Source organism: Dermacentor albipictus, chromosome 5 (assembly GCF_038994185.2).
Source record: "Dermacentor albipictus isolate Rhodes 1998 colony chromosome 5, USDA_Dalb.pri_finalv2, whole genome shotgun sequence".
In the NCBI taxonomy this organism is placed as follows: Eukaryota; Metazoa; Arthropoda; class Arachnida; order Ixodida; family Ixodidae; genus Dermacentor; species Dermacentor albipictus.
The window spans coordinates 76769517-76792279 of NC_091825.1; the positions used below are offsets into that span (position 1 = coordinate 76769517).

At 44.4% G+C, this 22763-nt stretch overlaps 1 protein-coding gene across 1 annotated transcript in view; it reads left to right on the forward strand.

Annotated features, from left to right (window-relative positions):
* Nucleotides 1-22763, forward strand: part of LOC139060492 (uncharacterized) — a 107522-nt gene that overhangs the window by 42630 nt on the left and 42129 nt on the right. Inside the window, exons 8-12 of the mRNA XM_070539650.1 lie at nucleotides 7289-7327; nucleotides 8133-8264; nucleotides 12137-12181; nucleotides 14267-14383; nucleotides 17736-17774. Of these exons, the coding sequence (XP_070395751.1) occupies nucleotides 7289-7327; nucleotides 8133-8264; nucleotides 12137-12181; nucleotides 14267-14383; nucleotides 17736-17774 (372 nt within the window). The remainder of the gene's footprint in view (nucleotides 1-7288; nucleotides 7328-8132; nucleotides 8265-12136; nucleotides 12182-14266; nucleotides 14384-17735; nucleotides 17775-22763) is intronic.

Here is a 22763-nt window from a genome sequence, read left to right on the forward strand (position 1 = left end):
CCTCCGCGCTGGTGGGCGCTGGGGTCTTGCCCTCCAAGGCGGGACTCTCTCTGAAAACTTCTCGCTCGCAAGAGCACGTGTCCGGCGCCTCACAAGAGGCAATGGACACAACACCTATCCTCAAGGCGCACCTAGCGCCTAAGGAGCGGCGAGGCTCCCTCGAACGCTCCAGGAAGGGCAAAACTCCCGTTACAGGGCCTCGAAAGGGCTCTGTAATTTAATAATTGTAATTTCCATAATCACTACTTCTCTTTCTGTACACACAGCACCTACTGACCTCCAATATGGATACACAAATAATTCAATGGAACGTCAGAGGTCTTCTCAGAAACCTTGATGATGTGCAGGAACTTATACAAAAACACAATCAAAAGTGCTGTGTTTACAGGAAACACATTTAAAAAACAAACACACAAACTTTCTGCGACAGTATCTAACTTTTCGCAAAGATCGCGATGATGCCGTCGCATCATCGGGCGGTGTTGCCATAGTCACTCACAGAAGTATAGCTTGCCAACCTTTACAGCTACAAACGCCCCTTGAAGCAGTGGCGGTTCGAGCTGTCCTACTAAACAAACTCATCACTATTTGCTCGCTTTACATACCCCCGCATTACCAACTAAACAAACATGAATTTCAGTCCTTGATAGATCAATTGCCAGAGCCCTATGTTGTTCTTGGCGATCTCAATGCGCACAGCAGCCTGTGGGGAGACTCTCGTATCGATGCGCGAGGCCGTCTCGTTGAACAGTTCCTTTTTTCGTCCGGTGCGTGCCTACTAAATAAGAAAGAACCCACATATTACTCTCTTGCAAACAGAACCTTTTCGTCAATAGATCTTAGTATAGTTTCCGCGTCTATACTACTCGAACTCGAATGGGAAGTTACCAACAATCTTTACGGCAGCGACCACTTCCCTATACTGCTAAAAACACATAAAGAAAAAGAATGTCTACCACAGGCTCCTAGGTGGAAGATCGATACAGCCGACTGGGAGAAGTTCCGAAACTCAACTAGTATCTCATGGAATGACATGTCTTGTTTAGGAATTGATGCTGCTGTGCAGTATCTCACAGCCTTCATTATAGATACTGCATCTAAATGCATATCAGAAATAAATGGCTTGGCATACAAACGGCGTGTCCCGTGGTGGAACGACGATTGTAGGATCGCTCGTAAAAAACAGAACAAAGCGCGGGGGTTGCTACGAGCGTCTCCCACTGCGGAGAATCTTATTAACTTTAAGAAAATAAAGTCCCAGGGCAGGAGAACCCGCCGACAGGCTAGAAGAGAAAGTTGGGAGAAGTTTTTATCGGGTATAAATTCCTATACAGATGAGGCCAAAGTCTGGAACAAGGTAATTAGGATAAGAGGGCGACAAACATATTCACTACCTGTAGTAAACACACAAGGCGATACACTAAAAGGCCAGGCAGACTCACTTGGGGAGCACTTTGAGCGAGTGTCGAGCTCAACGCACTATTCCCAATCCTTTCTTAAACATAAAGAAATAGTAGAGCGTAAGCCAATCATACGAAAGTCTAGGCAGAATGAACCGTATAATCGGCCTTTCGGTATTGCCGAGTTGAGAGCTGCCTTGAACACATGTAAAAGCACTGCACCGGGACCAGACAGAGTCATGTATGACATGATCAGACACCTACATACTGACGCACAAGTTACACTTCTTACACTATACAATACTATTTGGGCTTCGGGATACCTCCCATCCACATGAAAAGAAGCGATTGTGGTTCCTGTTCTAAAGCAGGGAAAAGACCCTTCCTTGGCGGCAAGTTACCGTCCGATAGCTCTAACTAATTGTCTGTGTAAGCTTTTTGAAAAAATGATTAATCGCAGACTTATACATTTCCTTGAGCTCAACAATATACTCGATCCTTATCAGTGTGGATTCCGAGAAGGGCGGTCCACAACCGATCATCTTGTGCGCATGGAAGGAAATATCCGTGATGCCTATATACATAAACAGTTTTTTCTATCGATATTCCTCGATATGGAGAAGCTATATGACACGGCATGGCGTTACGGGATCTTGCGAGACCTGTCGGAAATTGGCATCCGTGGAAATATGCTGAACACAATTGAAAGCTATTTGTCAAACCGTACCTTCCGGGTAAAAGTCGGCAATGAACTCTCACGTCCCTTTACGCAGGAAACTGGTGTACCCCAGGGAGGCGTGCTCAGCTGCACTCTCTTTATCGTCAAGATGAACACGCTACGTGCTTCACTACCACCTGCCATTTTTTACTCCGTATACGTAGACGATATACAAATAGGCTTCAAATCATGCAACCTCACAGTATGCGAAAGACAGGTACAGCAGGGCTTGAACAAGGTTTCCAAGTGGGCAGACGAAAACGGATTTAAGGTCAACCCCCATAAAAGTTCTTGTGTTCTCTTCACAAGAAAGAGAGGCCTGCTCCCAGATCCTTGTGTAGAACTGGGCGGACAACAAATTCCTGTCAGCAAAGAACACAAATTCCTTGGTGTTATTCTTGACTCTAGGCTCACTTTCATTCCTCACATAAAACATCTTAAAGAAAAATGTCTAAAAACAATGAACCTACTTAAAATCCTATCCCACACATCATGGGGTAGCGACAGGAAGTGCCTGTTGAATCTTTACAGGAGCCTAGTTCGGTCACGAATAGACTATGGAGCCGCAGTATATCACTCTGCTGCCCCGAGCGCGCTAAAGATGTTAGACCCCGTACACCATCTGGGAATCCGTCTGGCCACTGGCGCATTTAGAACAAGCCCTGTTGAAAGTCTGTATGTTGAGTCCGATGAGTGGTCACTCCATTTTCGGAGAACTTACATCAGCTTCAACTATTTTCTGAAAGTGCGCTCTAATAAGGAACATCCGTGTTTCACAACCGTTAACGACTTGACATGTGAAACACTTTTTCATAACAGACCCTCTATGAGACTTCCTTTCTCACTGCGTGCAAGGGAACTTAGCAGGGAAATGGATGTCCCAGTTCTCGAACAACGCCTAATGCCTCCAGCTAAGCTAGTACCGCCCTGGGAGTGGCAGCTGATAGAGTGTGACACATCCTTTGTACAGGTCACAAAACATGCGCCAGAGACACATATCAAAATGCACTTCTTGGAGCTCCAGTACAAGTACTCGTGCACAGAGTTTTATACAGACGCTTCTAATACCCCTGTCACACTGGGAGTTTTAATGTCATTCGAATCGAATGGCATTCGATGCAACGAATGTCATTCGCCCCCCGGAGCTGCTACACTCGAAAAATTAATGTCATTCGGTGGCGATATCAATGGCGATGATTCCGAAAAAAACGTCGCAACTAATGCAGAACAAGGTAGGTATAAAGTGCTTGCATAAGCATTCTGTAACTTTAAATATATTTTTGGAACGTCACTTCACTGAAAAAAAATATTATATGTGGCCACTATAAGCCAAAACAAGGCTTAGCCACCTGAGTAGCCGATAAATTGAAAACAAACAAAATGGCTGACATGTCGACGCTGGACGACGACGCTAAGTTGCAGGAGGTGAAGCGATAAGTTGCTGTGTACTTTGCATTACGAGCAAGGCGTAATAATCAGAGGAAGCGATTAGACGTTCTATGACCGACGAGCAGAGTGGCGGCGGCATGGACGGCGGCCAGACGCTACTGAGCTGGAGAGTAACAACATTTTGCGACAGCCTGCCGCACAGATCTTGTCTCTTTAGAGTAACAAGTCCATTAAAACACGCAAACGTTATTGTTTCTATACGAGTACGGTTTTCAATTTGCAAATACTGTGTCCTGTTTTGCTTTGTTTCTGGGGTTGAGAGTACACATTCGCTCCGAGTGCGAAGCCGAATGAGTTTCTCGAACTCATTCGATTGCCGAAGTCATTCGGTGCTAATGACATTAAATATCGCTGTGTAGCAACCGAATAATGTCATTCGATGCTAATGCCATTCGGTTCGAATGACATTAAAACTCCCAGTGTGACAGGGGTATAAGTCGCATGCCGGGGTGTCATACGCAGCCATTGGCCCATCCTTCTCGGAATCCGGTGTACTGCACCCTGAAACAAGCATATTTACGGCTGAGGCCCATGCACTATTGTTGGCTGTGAAACATATCAGAAAATCAAATATTCAAAAAACAATTTTATTTACAGACTCCTTAAGCGTCGTAGAAGCCTTGAAGTCGCACTGTAAACACAGAAACCCCGTAATTACTGAGCTCTATTCCGTCCCCTGTAGAGCGTATATGTCTAACCAGCATGTCATTATATGCTGGGTGCCTGGACATAGGGGCATCGAGGGTAACGTTCTAGCAGACCAGATGGCCACATCAATTTCATTGCATACAGTCAGTCCTACTGCTTCGGTGCCTGTCACGGACCTGAAGCCTTTTTTAAGAAGGAAACTGCGAAACCACTGGCAACGTAAGTGGGACGCAGAAGTAAATAACAAACTGCACGTGATAAAGCCACAATTAGGTTTCTGGCCTCCTGTAACAAAATCCCGCAGGACAGATGTCCTATTCTGCCGTCTTAGAATAGGACACACTTTTGGAACACATAACTTCTTACTCACGGGAAACGAGCCTCCAACCTGTGGTAGGTGCGGGGAGAGGCTGACCGTCCTCCACGTCCTACTGGAGTGTCGGGAAGCCGAACCCGAAAGAAAAAAACATTTTCTCTTAGCGTACAGGCACCACATCCCCCTTCATCCGGCTATGTTACTTGGTCCAGAACCACTCTTTGACACCAACGCCGTCTTAGGTTTTTTGAAAGATGTTGTGTTGCATGTTATTAGCCCCATACGTTCGTAGCGCTCCCTCTCTCCAGAGGATGCCGCTGCGATAATTATTTTAAATAGCACATGCCTCTAGGCCCTTGCGGTTCAAGGGCTCTGGCGAGGCTGTAGTGCTGTAAGAAATTTAACGTCTCGCATATTTTAAACAATGCATCATTCTTTTACGATGGATTTTAATCTTCACAGTCTTCGCCATTAATCATCGCCATAATTTTATAGCACGTAGATTTTACGCACTTTACAGCAACAATTTTTTAGGCCACTTTACAGCCAAGTCACATCTTCCATAATACATCGTTAACACTACCATTTGTCATGGCGCTTTTTGGCCAAATCTGGCCCTTGCGCCACAAAACACCACACATCATCATCATCATCAACTGTAATCTGATATCGGTGCATCGCTTTGCGCGTAAGCGCAACCGCTGCACACTTCGCAGTCACCAATTGCAGACCTCGCAGATGCAAAAAAAAATATGGCCTCCAATCCACGCTGAAAAGGTGATTGGACAGCGAAGCTGTGCACAGCAACTATAACGACTACCCATTGCGACGTAGGTAGAAATTATTCACACATGGTGACATTCACATGTACATTACCTAATTATTAGCCTAAGACGTTTCGACGGCCCGCAACTTGGCTTGCGCCGCTTATTCGTGCACCTACGAAGAGTGGACCAGAGATCAGAAAAATTCGCCGCGCCTCGTGTGGCCGCTGCTCTTCAGGAGTGCTCACTACACGTGTCCTTCCCATAGCACTGTCGTAACGCATATCAATGGCTAGATTGGTTCTTCTTTTATGTATGAAAGTGTAGTTACGTCACTCCCTGCTTCGTGTACTACAGTCAAGCTGCCGCCGCCGTGGCAGCTTGCGCAACCGCAGTCTTTGCCTGGAAACTTATGCGGGGAGGGCTACTTGCTTGGCATTGCATGTAGGTGCAGGAGTGCCTCATCAATTATGTGTTTCGGATGATCGTTTTGAGTTTGTTCTCTATTGAAGCTTAAGCTGTTATCTTATATGCGTGATTCCTAAGAATGTATGCACTGTTCGCTTTATTTTCCTGAGTGTGTTTCCTGCCTCACGGTGGTATGAGCCACTGCGTTTGCGGATATGAGCCATTGATGATATTTTTTCTCGGCGCCATGCCACAAAGAAATCCCGGGTTCTATTCATAGACAGCTTCACTGCGAAACATTGAACTGGCAGGCGCTGCATATTGCAGTCTTGCACGAAATTGGGGTCGTGAAACACCTGAAATCCATGTGCAGATGCCGTCAGTAGAAAGACTCATTCTTAGAGTTTCTTGTACTATATCAGCAAGTTAAATGAGAGTTATATTGAAAAGGGTAGGACTGCGTACGCCTCCTTGAGGAACGCCGTGACGGACTTGATGGTGACGGGTCTCCCCATCCGTCGTCGTCATAAGGATGGCATGGCCTGCAAGTTAGTTCATGATCAATTGAAACATTCTACTCTGACTCCTAGTTCCTCAAGTGCATCGAGAATGGCGTCATATTACACATTGTCCTATGCGCCTTTGTCGTCCATAAAGAGTGCTCCTGACAAGCGTCGACGTTTCTTTTCCTGTTTGACGGTGGAAACCAAGTCAATCCGGCTGTCAATGGGCAATGCCCCTTCATGAAATCCCGTCAGCCTCTCTCGCTAGAGATCGCACTTCTCAAGAAACCATTCCAATTTCGTCAACACCATTTTTTTCCATGATGTTGCTCACACACCTTGCTAGGGCAATGGGACTGTAGGATAATATGGCGTGGGCTGACTTTCCAGGCTTCAGAAGAGCCATGATGCGACTGGCCTTCCAGTTGTCTAGCATGGTACAAGAGTGCTACGATTCAGGCAACGCTAATGGTATGCGTACCATAGAAAGCAGATAACGCGGTGTATTCATCAGCTGTTGAAGCATGGGTTGCACCTTTACTCCATCAAGCTGGTTGTCAGCAAGGCATACCGTACAATTTTTATGCGTACGACCCTTGCAGGAACCTAGCAACGGCAGGGAAGGCCAGGCAACCTCAGAATCATGCTGCAGGGGCCCAGTCCCTGGGAACACTCCAGACGATTTTGAAAATCCGGCAGTGGTCGCCTTGTCATTCGATGCGCTTGTGTACTGTGGCAACGGTGGTGCAGGCAAGCTGCGAGGTGGAGGTGGCGCCTCCAGATTCTGTGGTCCGGGTGCGCTGTTTGGGCGCTGGTGCTTCTGCCGCGAGCGTTGTCGGCGTCGGCGCACAGATTTAGCTGCGTCTCTGCTGAATAAACTAACGCTTATAGTGTGCGAGGGGAATAGAAGCACAGCCGCTGGATTGTTGGTGTGCTTACACAGTGTACCTATACGGGCTAGAAAAATTATCGCGTTGCTGAAAACACATTCGCTTGATGTATTTCAGCGAATAACTTACTGCGAGACTGTGCGCGTAGTTCAAGACAATACATTTCAAATTTCCTTTGTTTTGCTGTTACAGATACACACGTGCGTCTACCTCGAGACGACTAAAGGACAGGTAAGCATACATCCGGTGCTTTACTCAGCAAATATACAAATATCAATTCACCTCAATTGTCAGTATCTTTTGTACGTTCCATTTTCTAGGGTTAAATATTATGTACGTTCCATTAATGTAATATTAATGTATGTATCCATTAATGTATCGTTTCTTTACTTCATTTATTAAGCACAAGTAATTTCCCCCATGTTATCCTTGGTGTCAGTGGTTGTGCGTTTCTCATGATGACTATATATATATATATATATATATATATATATATATATATATATATATAGAGAGAGAGAGAGAGAGAGAGAGAGAGAGCCTTGGTATGGACACGTGTCGAGTGTGTAATAGTGATTCAGGAGAGCACGTTGTTGGGCGAGTTGGTCGTACATACTTAAAGAAGGGAATTGCGCTAAAAAAGATACGGACGAGTAAGGACATGGACGGGCGCAAAAACTAAGTGCTGTGTTTGTGCTCTGTGTGCTGTATAGCCAAATGTAAGGATAGGCGCTGCGCATTTTACGGGCAAAAACTAATAGTTATGCGTTACGGCCGCGTGAATTTCATTGATAGAATAGAATCATGTGATAGCGCTTAGATAGCCGCACACCAACGTGGGTTAATAGGTTGAGAATGCTAACCGCATTAAAATGCAACCTTGCCGTACCACCAGAACCCACCACATTCACGGGACAATAATGCTGATTACGCGACTGTTCTTCAGGCATCCGAAGTTGTTGAAGTCAGAATCCAGATCGCCCTGCCAATTCTTCATTTTTCTAAGCCTAATCTGCGCTATCTTCACCGCCCCCAGTGGGAGCTGCAGAACTTCCACGTGGTTCAAGCGTGCGCCCAGCAGGTGTACGACAACACCACCAACGAAGCCATGAGGTCCCAGCTGCTGGCCGAATATGAGAAGTACATGGACAACGCGACCATAGAAAAGGTAAGAGCAAAGTGGCAGCCTAGGAGTTGAGAGTTCTTTTGCGACGACCTAGTTACGCCTTTTTACGAGACAACAGATCGGCAGATCACGAAATTTCGCCTTGTACTGCTTCGTTCGACCTATGTGTTTTCTTTAGCCAACTGATCAGCAATCTTATGCCAGAGCTCCCCCTCTAAAGAACAAAGCAACAATCGCAGCGCACGCAGTGTGTGTCAAGATGCCCGGTCATCGCCAGTTTTCTGACGTGGTTGCCGGGTTACTGTAACCTATCAGCAATAATGGCATCTGTCTAACAGGTCCTATACATTATTCCACGCCTGAAATGGAACAGAGTAAGCTACTCCTTCCATGCACTACAGAGATGGGTCGTGGTGCTTCTTATCACATCCACGTGGCTTCCACGTTTTCGTCGTCGTTTTGTCTGTCGTAGCTGTGTTACGCAAACGAGAACAGAAGACGTGAGAAGGAAGGAATAAACACGTTTGCTATTGATTCATACCAACTAAACAGCTCGCATTGATTGCAAGGTTACCTGTCGTCTTAGTTGCCCCGTTTGCGCTATACATTCCCATATGCAATACCAACTAGCTCATCAGAATGTAATTTTGCCTAAATTACATTGGGAAGAAAACAGACTTTCCTTTCACGTCCAGAGTATTTAATGATAGGCGTAGTAAACCTTCTTACGCCTTCATCTGAGCGCGGCATGAATGCAGAAGTATGCTACCTCGTGCTTTGCAAAGCCTTCTGCTGAAGTGCTGCCGGTGCTTACGTTCGACGAAATAGATTAGTTTGAGATTACAAACACTCCACAGCTTACATGATTCTAAAAGTGCTCTGTATAGAACTATATAGCCCTCCTGCATCTGAAGCCTTGTGTGGTGAAGAAAATAGCACATGTACTAAAGAGCAAGCCGTCTGTTAAGCGCATGCACCGCTTTTATGTAGTTAGGAAGCGCACGCTTTAACAAGGTGGTATGACTGATGCTAACTGAAGAGGGGCTAAGCGCCTGAACGCAGCTGAAAATTTATGAAAAAAATACGCGGAAGGTATAATTTGTGTATCAGGTCCTTCATGTGATATTCTTGTATATGATAACATTTTGTTATTGCACCTGGCTGGTGGCTCAGGTGCGTTTATACAAACGAGGTAAATTATATGTATGTATAAGCTATACATGTGTGTTTGTGTGTGTGTGTGTGTGTGTGTGTGTGTGCGTGCGTGCGTGCGTGCGTGCGTGCGTGCGTGCTTCTGTTGCATTCGGCATTCTCGAAAAAAAAAACGTGTCATTAGAGAGTTTTGGCGTGTCCGGCATTCCGGTAAACGAAAACGGACTGGGTGTTTTACCGGAGAGGCTAAGACGAAAACGTGAACAACCTGCACGGTGCAGCCGCCTGGCGGCGCACTGCTCACTCAGATGAATAAAAATTTAATATATATTCCAGTGATCATGTTTACCTTAGTGTGCTGCTGGCATAAATTTTCGGCAGCAACGTGATTACACAGCTGCTGAAAATTTACGCGAGCAGTGAAGCAGAATACACTTGTTTACTGCACTTGTTTACTGCAATATTAGATCTGTATCTGTCTGAGTGAGCATTCCATTACCATGTGGCTGCACCGTGCAGGGCATTCATGCTTGCGCCTCAGCTCCAACGGTAAAAGGCCCAGTCCACTTGCGTTAACCCGAATACCGGACACACTAAAACTCTATATTGGGTCCTTGCGTTTATCAGCTTTGATTGTACGCAGCGTATGTGGTGGCGAGGTTCCCCCTCCAGCTGTAATGAAGCTTTTTTGACAAGTCTTCGTTTACATCGAACGCGCTGCGACGTTGCATCGAACTTCACGCGAGAGTGTGCCGCGACTGGGATTGGGGGACTTGAGTGTTTGTTCTGCGCATGTGCGACGTGAGCTGAGAGTTTTCTTCGCTGCTGCGGCGCGGCCTGTGGGCCACTTGGAATAAAAACGATTTTTTTAATCTTTATTACCCACAGCGCCTTAACAGGCATTACAGTGGGGGAGGGTATACACAAAAAGATAAAGAAATGCATACAGCGTCAGTCAAACAACGAATAAAAATAACCACTAATCACAATCAATCATAAAATACACATGTCGTTGGAACAAACTTAAACGCGGTTGTGCTAACATAGAAAAGGAAACATCATTAGACATAACTGAGGCAACGTTTGACGACAATTGGTTCCATTCGCGAGTTGTTCTAGGTAAGAAAGACAATCGAAATAAATCAGTGTTGCATGCGATTTCCCGTAACTTGAACATATGTGAGAGGATTCGTCTCAGCGTTTGTCGCAATATCTTTCTCCCCGATTTGTTGCGGAATAAATGCGATTTATTCGATTCCATAAATCTTTTATTGTCGCCTTCATTGGAAAGTAAACTTACTTTTTTTCAGCAGAAACATGTCTGTGCATGATTCCAAATCAATAAAGTTAGAAACGTAGGTATTGTAATTATATCCCTTTCTGATAATATCGTGCTCAGTATGAGCTAAAACGCGAGACCGCTTTGCAAGCGTTTTGGTGTTGTAGGTCATCGTGAGCGCGTTAGTACGTGATAGAGGCTTGCCCGACTAACGTTATCAAAAGTTTAAAATATGCGATTGGGATACTACCAAGCGCGACCCAAAGCATGTTGTTCTTGACTTTACTGAGAAAATTTCACAATTTTCGGCACCTTCTTTGCAATAGCAACTAGTCACAGCTATGTTTCTATTTTCGTAGCTCAAATGGATAAGGAACGACATGAATTTAAAACCTGTAGAGCGCTCTGGAAGCGTATTAGCAGTATTTAACTTTCTATCTAATGCGAAATAAAATTTGCCCACCGTAAAGAAAGCCAGCAATGCACGAAAAATTCCAAGTGACTACGTAGGGTTACGTGCCGCGATCACAGTACCCGTGCGTTTTAATCGTTCGGGCCATTGTGATCCTATCAAACGCGCTACACTTCGATGAACAGCACCTTTAGGCTAACGCGACACCACAGAGAAAGTGACAGGTTAGTGTAGTAGACGTTAGTTTCAAAATTCATTCCAGCATTTAGTCGCTACTGCCCTGCCAAAAGCAACATACGTGGCTGTATTTTCGGTATAAGCGTAATGCAAACACTTAAATGGTCGCGCCCTGTCAGTTTTTTTTCATAGCAGAGCGTAAAATCTATGTTCATTCCTACAGCGCATAATTGAGCAAACGCTACAACTGCGGCGCGCAATCAGGAAGTCCCATAGGTTGTTCTCACATTTCGCAGGCTTTTTTTTTATGACGTGAAAATACGGATCTTTTAATGTGTAATCTCAACACTGCAAAAGTTGATGTTTTCTAGAACGCTCTACGATTCTCGCATTTGAAGTTTCAGTTGTTTTAATAGAATACTTGTCGAGTTGACCATATGCAATTAACGTACAAAATACGGTGTGGTTTGCTTCATAGAGGGGCTAACAATAGACTTTTCGCCCTGTGCACCTATAGCGAACATTTGTAAAGAGCCGCTAAACCCTCTCTGAGTATACTTAGGTGAGCGAGCGATTTGCTTTCACTCTTTTCTGCTCTTCGCGCACTATTCTAGAAAACACGCGGACATTACGTAAGTGTCGAACACCTCACTCACGCTCAAGTCTTCATGCTTTGTGTGCGGTTTTGGGACGTTAGGTACTGTGCGATTTCAGAATGCACTTCGTATTTTCGGGACCTTAGATGCACCAATTTAACATCTTTTATTTTTCAATTATATAGCTGCCTATTCTATAGGATATCAATAGAGGCTGCACTTCTACACGCACTGCCATCTGGAAAGGTGCCAGCTTCGTAATTGTGTGTGCAACTCCATTCTTTCCATTCTCTTTCAGATCCTCGCATGCCACGCAAGACGTCTCTACCCGGAGGTGAAGAAGGTATGCTCAACGCAGCCGGACACGCCAGTCCAAACAGCTGCGCAGTCGCGATGAAACTTAACACATGATTGTACTGCGTACAGCAGATAAGCGGTCGTTATCCTCCCATAGAGAGTTGTTGGCTGAGAGTAGATATATTCTCAATGGTAGTTATCTCTTAGAGAATTGTTTTGGTACTCCATTAACAAAATGCGTTACGGAATGATATGAAAAGCTGTGTAGGATGGCGGAGGTTTAGGTGGTGCCATCTGAAAATCTCAAAAGAAAAAGATTTATGATGCCTGGCTCAAGACTCGGGTTCTAATTGTTGATCTCACTGTAAAACCTTCAACAAGCAGTGGTTATTAAGATATAATAAAAAGGGAGGCGCAGCACAGCAAAGAAACAAATTGTGGCAGAATTCATCTCACGATATTTGTCGTTGGTAATGCGATTAGCATTCCAGGAGTAATTAGCGGTAGGTATTGTCCTCCTAGCTGCGAACGTTTTCGTTGTTGCATAAATTAAGTTAAAAGCCTATTTTTCTTAACAATTTGGTTCTGCGGAAATATTAGGTATATTTAAATTTGTGATTGCGGATGACGTACTTTACGCTATGTATATAGCGTAAAGGAGTTTGAGGAAATTTCCAAAGTGATTTGCCCGCAGCTGCCCGGGTTCACGTCCAAATTTAATTTAAAACGAAGCAGTACAAATACTATGCGTTCTAGCGGTATATATGTCTGCACCGACAAATGCATAATTGTGAACTAAAAATAAGTTTGAGGCTTGACATGCTGAAACCACGATATAATTATGAGGGGCGCCGCAGTCGGAATATCGGGATTAATTTTGCCCTGCTGGGCTTCTTTAACGTGCACCCAATGCATGATATACGGGCGCTTTTTTGCATCTCGCCACCATCAAAGCTTCATCGGGAGTTCGTTTGAAAAGTTCGCCACCTAGTGTGCATCAAATTGTCCTTCTAAAACAAGTACATGGCATAGTTGAATTTAAATGAACAGTAAACATTGATGTGCTTTCTTAACCAATTCTTTCCGAATCGTGCTAGATTCAGTGCGCTATGTCGTGATTTCACACTCGAAAAACTGGACGGTCGACCTTTCACAGAGGAAAAAGTTCTAGGACAGTGGTCCAGACGGGTTTCGGCACTGCCTTAAGGTCTCTGCTGTAGTGCTAAAGAGCTTGCTAATTGTGCAACTGACTTTGAAAGTTAAGGCGCATAGCATAGCGTTACTTTTTTAATTTTTCTGATTTTAGTTTTTTTTATTAGTTGTTCCTTCTTTCACCTCTTATTCCCTTCACCCATTTCCCCAGTATAGAGTAGTGAGCCGGCACTTACACTGGTAAACTCCGTCTTTCCTTCCCTTTTGTCTCTTTCTCTCTCGCTCTCGTGATTGCACAGTGGCTAGGTGGATGCAGAGCCATAGTTTCCCCTAGTAATCTCACTAGTGGGCCCCATGTACGTAGGAATTAATTGGGTCTAACTAGAGAAGTTGGAAGCCGTACGCCTCGGGCTGCTTTTTCACTTTTATTCTAAACGCTTAGTTTGCTTTAAAACTAAATAAGAAGGAAATATTGATGATAGTAAACATGGTGCTTTAACACACGCAAACCTGAACACATTATAGAAAGGCAATTTAACTTGCGTGCAAAAGAACAAGGTCAGCCTAAAACATATTAAGAAACAAATAGTAATGATAATAAACGGACACTTTGGCAAGCACAAACGGGAACACACGCAAGAACGAGAGGACATGGCACAAATGTTGCTGGACTGTCCCTCGTATACCCAGCAAAGGCAGCCATTACGCTTGAAACTCGCGGCTCTCGGCAATCATTCGTTATCATCAGGGACGATACTTGGACCATGACCTGTTAGTCCCCTTGAAAGGACAGCTTTCAGGGCATTGAAAGAGCATTCTACAAGTGCGGACCCGGGCTTCAAATACTAAATGATTTGCCGAGACCCCCCCATGAGAGTCACTTCATATTTTCCAGTGCGTTCGTAACCACTCGTTCAAACATGCCACCCACTGTGACTTCCGCATCTCTCTCTTGCACGCGTCCGTTATCCGACGCCAGGGGAACGAGAGCGGCGAAATGGCCGTACAGTGCCGCTCGCCTGCGCTGCCCGGCCACGGAACCAAGAAGTTCCAAGACACCGAGGCCCTGCGCATGCGCAACATGGTGGCCCGACAGGTACGATGCAAAAATAAATTGAATGCTGAATTTTTCGCGTGTCAAAACCGCGATCTCATTACGAGGCACACCGTAGTGGCGGAGTCCAGAATAATTTTGACTATCTGAGATTCTTTAACGTGTAACGAATGAATGGTGCACGAGTAAAATTTAGAAGAGAAGGTGATGCGATAAAATCGAAGAAAACACCAGCTGGGCACGTGGACTTGTCGCGGTAGGTTTTTCTGCCTTCCACCGCCAGGCTGAGTGCACGCTCTTCCGGAAAGAAGGGGATTGACAGCAACGTGCGGCTGTCGCACTGACACGTTGCAAGAATTACCACAGGTGCATACGTTGCACTGAACGACAAGTTACGAAAGCAGATCGGCACGAAAGCGACCCGCAGGCATGTACCCAAGTACACGTACCCAAGAGGAGGGGCTCCAACACCGCCCCCCCCTCCCCGAAATTAAGCGACATAACCCCACACCCCCTTCCCACCCACGTCACCACTCCTCACAGACATTGCTAATGTGCCGTGAAATCTATCCTGAGACTTCACAGCTGTTCGGCGGATAACATTTTGCTGCCTTTTTCACTCCTTTTGGATGGCGGTAGTTATCGGCATCTCCTGGGGTGTGAAGGTTAGTTTTCTCATCGATTCCGTGCCCGCACGATTAACACGAGATGCGTTCAGTTGTCACCATCTATTCAACGGTCACGTGCATCGCCGTTGCTTCGTTAGTTCAACCTTCTTTGTTTAGACTGATCCACGTCAGGGACCAGGAAGAGGATTCGGTTCGTAATCAGCTGGTCTGTATGCTCGCGGAACGAGTTGTGATCGGAGAAAATGCCAGATGCCTTCAAGTTTTCATTTTGCTCCTTTATTTCCTCGAGTGACGGCTCCCCGCGACGCTGGCAGATCCTCGCAGCCTTATACCCGCGATATTGGTTAGATAAGGTGGAAATAAAATAATGCGAAGCAGCGTCCATCATCAAACCCTGCAATAGCCCTTAAACACTTAAGCAATGTGACTGTCACCCATTACCTCGTTGGTATTTTCCTAATTGTACAGCACTTTTCGTAGAAAATTGGCTGGGAACAAGAGTGGCAAAGAGTAGAGAAATTAAGCTGTTTACTAAGGGAGTGAGCCAAGGCCACAGCCAAACAGAAAGGAAAAGCGAAAAGTAACAAATTTAACCGTTTGCGAAAATACTTCTGGATAATCATTTTTTTAAAGGAAGTAGAGAAAGCGCCGCTGGATGTGGAGAGCAATTCTGTGTGTTTTGAATGACGCTTCTACAGTTATCAGTCAGGCCGCCTGGCGTAGCCACTTCTCTGCTGTGCTTATGTGGGTGTTTTTCTAACCTTCCATGGTTGGCGCAGTACGTCTACAACCGCAGCGTCCTGTGGTCTATGCCATTGTACGGGACATAGCAGCCACCCATCGTTACGCAACTTCCGAAACAACAATACGAGTAGGTTTTCGCACTTGGTAGAGCAGTAGACGACGGATCCAAAAGAACTGTGATTGTTCTGCAAATATATATTTCTCTATAATGATTCCAAAGCTAATTCAAGAAACGCTACTAGAAATCCTTATTTTACACTTTCGCTTGTCTACTCGTTCCTGGCAGTGTTCTTCCAGCGCGAGCCCATTTGATGGGGTTCCTTGTTAGCCAAGTACAGGAGAGGTGTATATTAGAATAGAATAGCTTTATTTCCATCTACTTGATGATCACAGGCGCACCTGTGAGATACATCTTATTTCATTTCCTTTTTGCGTGTTTACGCGCTATTATAGCGAAGGCTGGGCATTATTTTCATTTCTACAAGTAAAGGTACCCGCTCTCCCCCCTAAAAAAAAAATCCTGGGTACGTGCCTGGTGCACCGAGTGGTTCTCAAAGCACGCGATCAAGTGTACATAGAATAAAACCTACCGGTAACCGTTGGGTCGAGTACGTCTAGCGCAAGGGCACGTGTGGGGCCGACTTTAGCGGCACTGATTTGAGCAAAGCGAAGGGTACGGCTTCACGGATTGGCTCGCGAAGACTGGCTACGTGACGTCATGCTTTCTCCCAGTTTTATGCGAAGCATACTAGCCGCACAACCACGCTCTCCCTTGCTGCGCCGAGCGCGGCCGCGTAGCTACCATTGAGGGTATGAGCCATTGTTCATTGCTGCGCCTCTGATATGTGGGTCTATTCTCTTTTAAGTTTGCTATGTTTGTTATTAAGTTGCTTTTATTTTTATGCGTTGCATATTGCAATCACTCAGTTCAGCCCTTGGGCGCAGCCGGGCAGCCACCATTGACCTTTAGTGCAACCACGTGACGTGACGTCACGACAGCCGGAGGAAAAGCTTGGCCCCAACTCGCGCAATATGCAACGCATTCTTGGCTTAACCAAGCTAAGCCTGGCCATTTCTTTACGCGAAGCATACTAGCCGCACAACCACGCTCTTCCTTGCTGCGCCGCGCGCGGCCGCGAAGCTACCATATGACGTCATAACAGCTGCAAAAGCGGAGGCTCAACTCGTGCGCTCGCTTGCGGTCGCGTAGCTACATACCTGGGTCTCAGCTCGTGCGCTCGCATGCGGTCGCACAGATGGTACTGCGGCCTAACTCCCGCTCCTCCCGCTAGGGCACTGACGTCACAACAACATGCGTCAACTCGTCAAGTTGCGAGTGTATCTGTCGCTCGCCACTACTTCACTTATCACCACAGCGTATTTATTGGTTTGAAAATAAAGGAATAAGCAGAGTAACGCATGGGTTGTTTCTTCGTCTAGCCGAACCAAATATAGCCAAGCAACAGCAGTTCACCAGGCTAAACAGTGCTTCAACAACTAAAATAAAGGCTAGTATGCTTCGCATCCTGGGCTTAACCTTAGCTAAGCCACAGCCATTTTTTCGTCATCCTTGAAAAAAAAATGAAGACTTCTTTGTTTTCATCTGCTGTGATTGGGAGAAATTGTAAAAAGAAAAAAAGAAAATTCTCGCGGATAGGAAAGTTGTCGTAAACCCCGTGTTACTGTGAGCTCGGCTTCTGATAAGTTAATATAATCTCAGGCTTAGTTTTCTGAGACTGCTCCTTAGTAGTTCGTTCATTTTTACGTCATTGCTGTATACTAACCAGTGGAAAAGATTGCTTGAGAAAAAAAAGGGCGAAATTTAATTTAACGCATGATTTGTTTCCAAGTGCCCCATCTTGCTTTTATGCCTTGTTAACCTGATGACTTTAAAAATGTGAAAAGGCAGACTAAGTATCTAAAGACGGAATAAAGCCGAAGCCACATAAATGCAATTAATTTTTTCTATAGTTTCATCTGCGCGCACTCTATAAGAATTTTCTTTTTCATTATTACTACAGGTTGGAGAGTGCATTCGAAAGCGTTCCACGGTGACAGAGGTAAGAGTGACAGTAGTTCCTTATTTTCGTGCAGGGGAACACCTCTAAGAATAAAAAAAAACGACACACGCTATTGCTTCTTGACATAAAGCACGAACGAATGAGCTGAGCGATATGTCAGTGAGAAACTGGATCATGTCATATATCTTAAATAAGATATGTGATGCTAGGCTTAGGAAATTTAGCTAAGCTATTATATATTAATTTACTCTTAACTAAATAAAATGCAGCAGTGTCTTATTGTTGTTGTCGATAACACTTATCATGATATAAGAAGCAACCAGGGCATTCTTAGTAACGCATGATAGCTTCTACCAAGAGGTCAGGAAAAAAATTAATATGAATCTTCGACGAAGAATCAGAATCAGTTTTATTCAAGACAAAAATGGGGATAGTTACATGATCTGTATATACAGAAGGAGGTCCCGTAGTTAGAAACTGAAATGGGACCTCCTGTGCATGATGACTAGATCTAATAAAACAACAATGGCAACATGTGAAACTTCCGAAAATAAAGGTTTTAGGAGAGAAGGCATAAATTAACAGAAAAGCAGCAGATGAATGTATTAAGCAATAAGAAGGTTTGGATTAAACAACAAGAGGTGAAACTACAAAAAATTGTTTAAGAAGAAAAGAATGCGAGAAACATAGAGAAACAAAGTGAAAGTTAAAAATACAACACATAGTACACTCAAATGGGAAAGTCGGAGGAAGCTAAAACAAAATGCTTAAGTTCTGTACTAAACCTGTGAGCTTTGAACAATTTTAAAGGGAATGGTAATGTGTTCCACAGAGATAAAGCTGAAAAGCGCAATGTCTGCTTACCATAGTTGGTGCTAAGGATGGGTAAAATGAAGTTCATATTTCCTGCAAATCTAGTATTATTTACACTAGTAAGGGATCTTTGGTATGATGGTTACTGGAATATCATTGTTTAATGCCCTAAAAATAAATATAGCCAGGCTATATTTAACAAGGTCAGTCACATTCAAAATATTATGTGCCTGTAACAGCTGATTTGCACTAATGCTATGAGGTGAAGATGTTGTTAGTCGAATAGCTCGATTCTGGATGACTTGCAATGAAGTTAGGTGACTGTTATAAGTGTTTCCCCATTATTCAATGTTATAGTTAATATGAGAATGAACAAAAGCATAATAAAGAGACTTGAGAGTTGAAAATGAGAAATATGCTCGTGCTTTTATTAAAAGCGTGTTCTGTATGCCATTTTCTTTTTCACATTAGCTATGTGAAAGTATTACCACTTTGGCGATGTTGTCTCTATGTTAAGCGATTATTTTACCTCTTTGTTTTGCCTGACAGATTCTTCTGTTTAGCCACCGGTGACATTTTAGAGACATGATAGAACAAGTGGCCAAATTTTAGAGACTTCCAAGTTAGGAAAGTTGCTTCAAAAATGACTTTCTAGGACCTACTTTATTATTCAAGAAATACAAGTAAGCGGCGCAAAAGTAAGCGGCCTTGTGACTAATATTAAGCAATGGTTCTCTTCCCATCGGTGGTGTTCACATTGTACTTGCCCCTCACCAGGTCTGGCCATCTTGAGCGGAAAAGCGCAAAGCATACAATGCGCGATAACGATCGTGTTTGCAAAGTACTACCTCGCTAGGCGCCGCGGAAAGGTCTGAAATTTCAATCCGAAAGCCGTTTTCCCTTTGCCTCGTGGCGACCGTGCTCCAAGCTAGATGGTGACGTACTCGTGTCCCTGCGCCTACGTACTTGTGTTCGTAGTGTGACGTCAATCATCGAGACGCGTGACTTCGAGAAATATTCAAGGCAACGTCTGTTATTTGTGTGATCTGTTACTTGAATTGACGAATTGAAGTTCGGACAAATAATAAAACACACGAACGAACTTTCTGCGTGTTTTTTGTTTTACTTCGTGCCGAAGAAAGAGGCATGTACTTCCACTTATCTGCCTGTTCCCACGGTCATGCAGTCACATGCGCAGGCACCGAAACTATGCAATTTTCCACCGTGTCCCAGCGCGTGATCATACTTTGCGAACCGCTTGTGTCTGCCTCAGTATTCGTGTAGCACTGAATTGTAGCGCTAATCATGTGTCCTTATGCGCAGCATGCAAAATTATGCCCTGCGCGAAACCAGACAATCAAAACAGCTCGCGAGCGACGCCCTCAGTGGAAGTGCACAGCGCCGCAAAAAAGAAAGAAAGAAAGAAAGTGACAATAAAAATGAAGGCGGGTGCCGTGGCGTATGCGTCACGCGATCCTGGAGATCCGATATGGAAGAATGCAGGGAAGAAATTTCGCTTTTGGAGGCTAGACGCGGCCAGTGGACAGAGTGTCTCGCTTGGCAGTGGAGCTCGCCTCTTTAAATCAAGGTCTCGCGGAACTGAAATATTCCTATCTCGGCTATTAATGAGTCTAATCGAAAATTTTTTGCAGCAGAACGCTCCCTAGAGGACACGTAACAACTTCCAGCGTATAACCAAAATTTGCTATGGGGCCTGGTGAGGGGCCCTTTAACAGACTTGACATTGTGCTTACAAAATGCTTCTTTTGTTCAAAAGGCTGAGTTGTATATGGCATAACGCTGCGATTTTTCGAATTTCAATACGACGTTTCACTGGTTTCGTTGTAACGTTCGCTGTCGTAGCAGTAAATTTATTTACAAGAACTGCAGTTTACGGAAACATTAAGCAAGCAGCAGATGCATAATTAGGCCGATCCATATAGAAAAGTGCAGATATCAGAGCAGCCGTGCTCGCTTAAGCAAAACAGCAACGCAACGCTTCTGGTTCTCATTGCTTTCATACAAATCAATGCGATGCGAAGCTTTCAGGTGGGTCAAGCGGCGGAACCGTGTTTGACCCACCACGGCAAGTCTAGAGCTTGCGTTTGGCGTCCAGTACACCAGGCATGCGCATCCAGGGCGGCCGTGGACCTGTAAAGGTCACACAACTTTTGTCGCCGTGTTTGCATACGACCAAGCGCGTGTCAAAAAATCTTGTCCCTTCGTGAGCTCAGAGAACTACAAAATTCACAGGGATAATGGGGTCCAAGTGCTTTAATTTTGGCGCTAGAAAATCACGTTGCCCATGATATTCTTGTTGTTCTAGCTATTGTAACCTTATAACCTGAAAGTAAACTCAATATTTCAGCTCGCCAAATTCTATGTTATGTAGATATATACTAGACACAATCTCATGGCTTTTAGGCAAGCTTTAGCGGAAGTTTAGCTACTCTTTCTTCTCAGTTTAGCGACATTAGCGGAAAAAATATGGTGACACTGCCAGAGTGATACAAGATAAATATCCCGATAACAACTTATCGACACTATATACAGTATGTGCAACTCTGCAATGAAAACCTGGCGAGATTCGTGTAGGGGACCTTATCGCACACATCCTATGGATCCAACTGTACCTATCTTCAGGAGCCAGATTATGTCAGACAATATCAAAAAAGTGTACGAGTAAGAGCTCCAATGTAAAAGAGTGTTGAGCACTGCTTGGCTCTTCGGCCATGGTCCTACCGGGAATGTGTCCTTTTGTGATTCTGACCAAATTTCTCACCATGTGTAGATGGGTAGCTGCTGGCCAATGTAGATCAGATGTCAGCTGGAAACTGGCAATTTTGATAATGATAACTCCTGTATGGCAGAAGCGGATCATGCAAATGTGTACAGATATTCATGGATTATGTACGGGCTCGATTGGCAGTCTACTGGTTTATTACCGTACGGTTCGCATTAGAACCCTGAAATTAATTTTATTCTTCCGTTTCATGGCTGCTCAACTGGTTGAGCCAATCAGTAGTTGTCCATATAATCACTGTGCAGAAAACGTTGCCGTGCAAGCAAGTACATTGAGCTAAACGTGACGCATTGCACTAGCGTGCTTGATGCTCGTAAAGACTCTGCTGCAAAAAGTTCGACATGGGTAGGCGCTTCTCCTGATAGCGCGTGATGAAGCTTCCTTGTGGGCTATGATTATGTCAGCATAGTATACGTCTGCGGCCATAGCCGAGACAAATGATGTTAACATAGTCTTCAAACTTATGTTGCTTTTTATTCTTAACCAAAATGTTTGTCGGTTGTGCAAGGCACGTAAGTGAACAGAAAATACTCAGTTGCTTGCATATGTTGATGTTACCGCCATATGAACCCTTAATTACTCGAAAGAGAGAGAGGTAGGCTCTTTATTAGAAAAACTGGTTTTTGCTGGTGCGCATACAACGGCTGGCATGCTACTCTGTATAGGGATGGGGAATGGGAATAAAAGATTGGAGAAGAGAGTGAAAAAAAAGCTATAGATATGACATGCGCAAGCCGACTTGATACTAATATTGCAGGTGAGAGGGCGAGTAAATTTACACTTCTATATATGAAATGGCGAATCTTTAAAAATTATCTATTAGACCAATTTCTGACAACTATTTGAACAATAAATTCAATACCGGTCGCTGTTAATTACCAGGAATATGCGGAATATGGCTTTCAACGCGCACTTACGGAGCTCACTATATCTTTGGTAAAGTATGCTTTGGTGAAAGACCGGCGTAAATTGGCATCTGTGTCATAGCAATGGATCGTATACCATCAATGGCACGGAAAATTATTTTCGCTTCATGTTGCTGATTTTCGTCTTTCACAGGGCGGGAACGGAGAACATGCGACTCATTTGTATAGAATTAAAGTTTGGTCAGATTTGAATTCTTTGCAGGAGTGGAATCACAAAACCTTTGAGACAACATTTTCAAACGAATTACACACCTTTCTGCTTTTCCCCAGAGCAGAACGTCCTCATCATCGTGTTGCATGCGTGTTTCGTATAATTATTTTCAAATTATCTAAACAACGGAATTATTTACAACTTGTTTACAGTTTGTCCGGCCAAAGGTTGTTCGGATCTCTGGATCAATACTGCTTTTGTCATGTTCCTTTTGTTGATATTTTCGATCCCTTCGTAAATCGCCATTGTTTTTATTTTTGCTTTTTCCGCGAAGG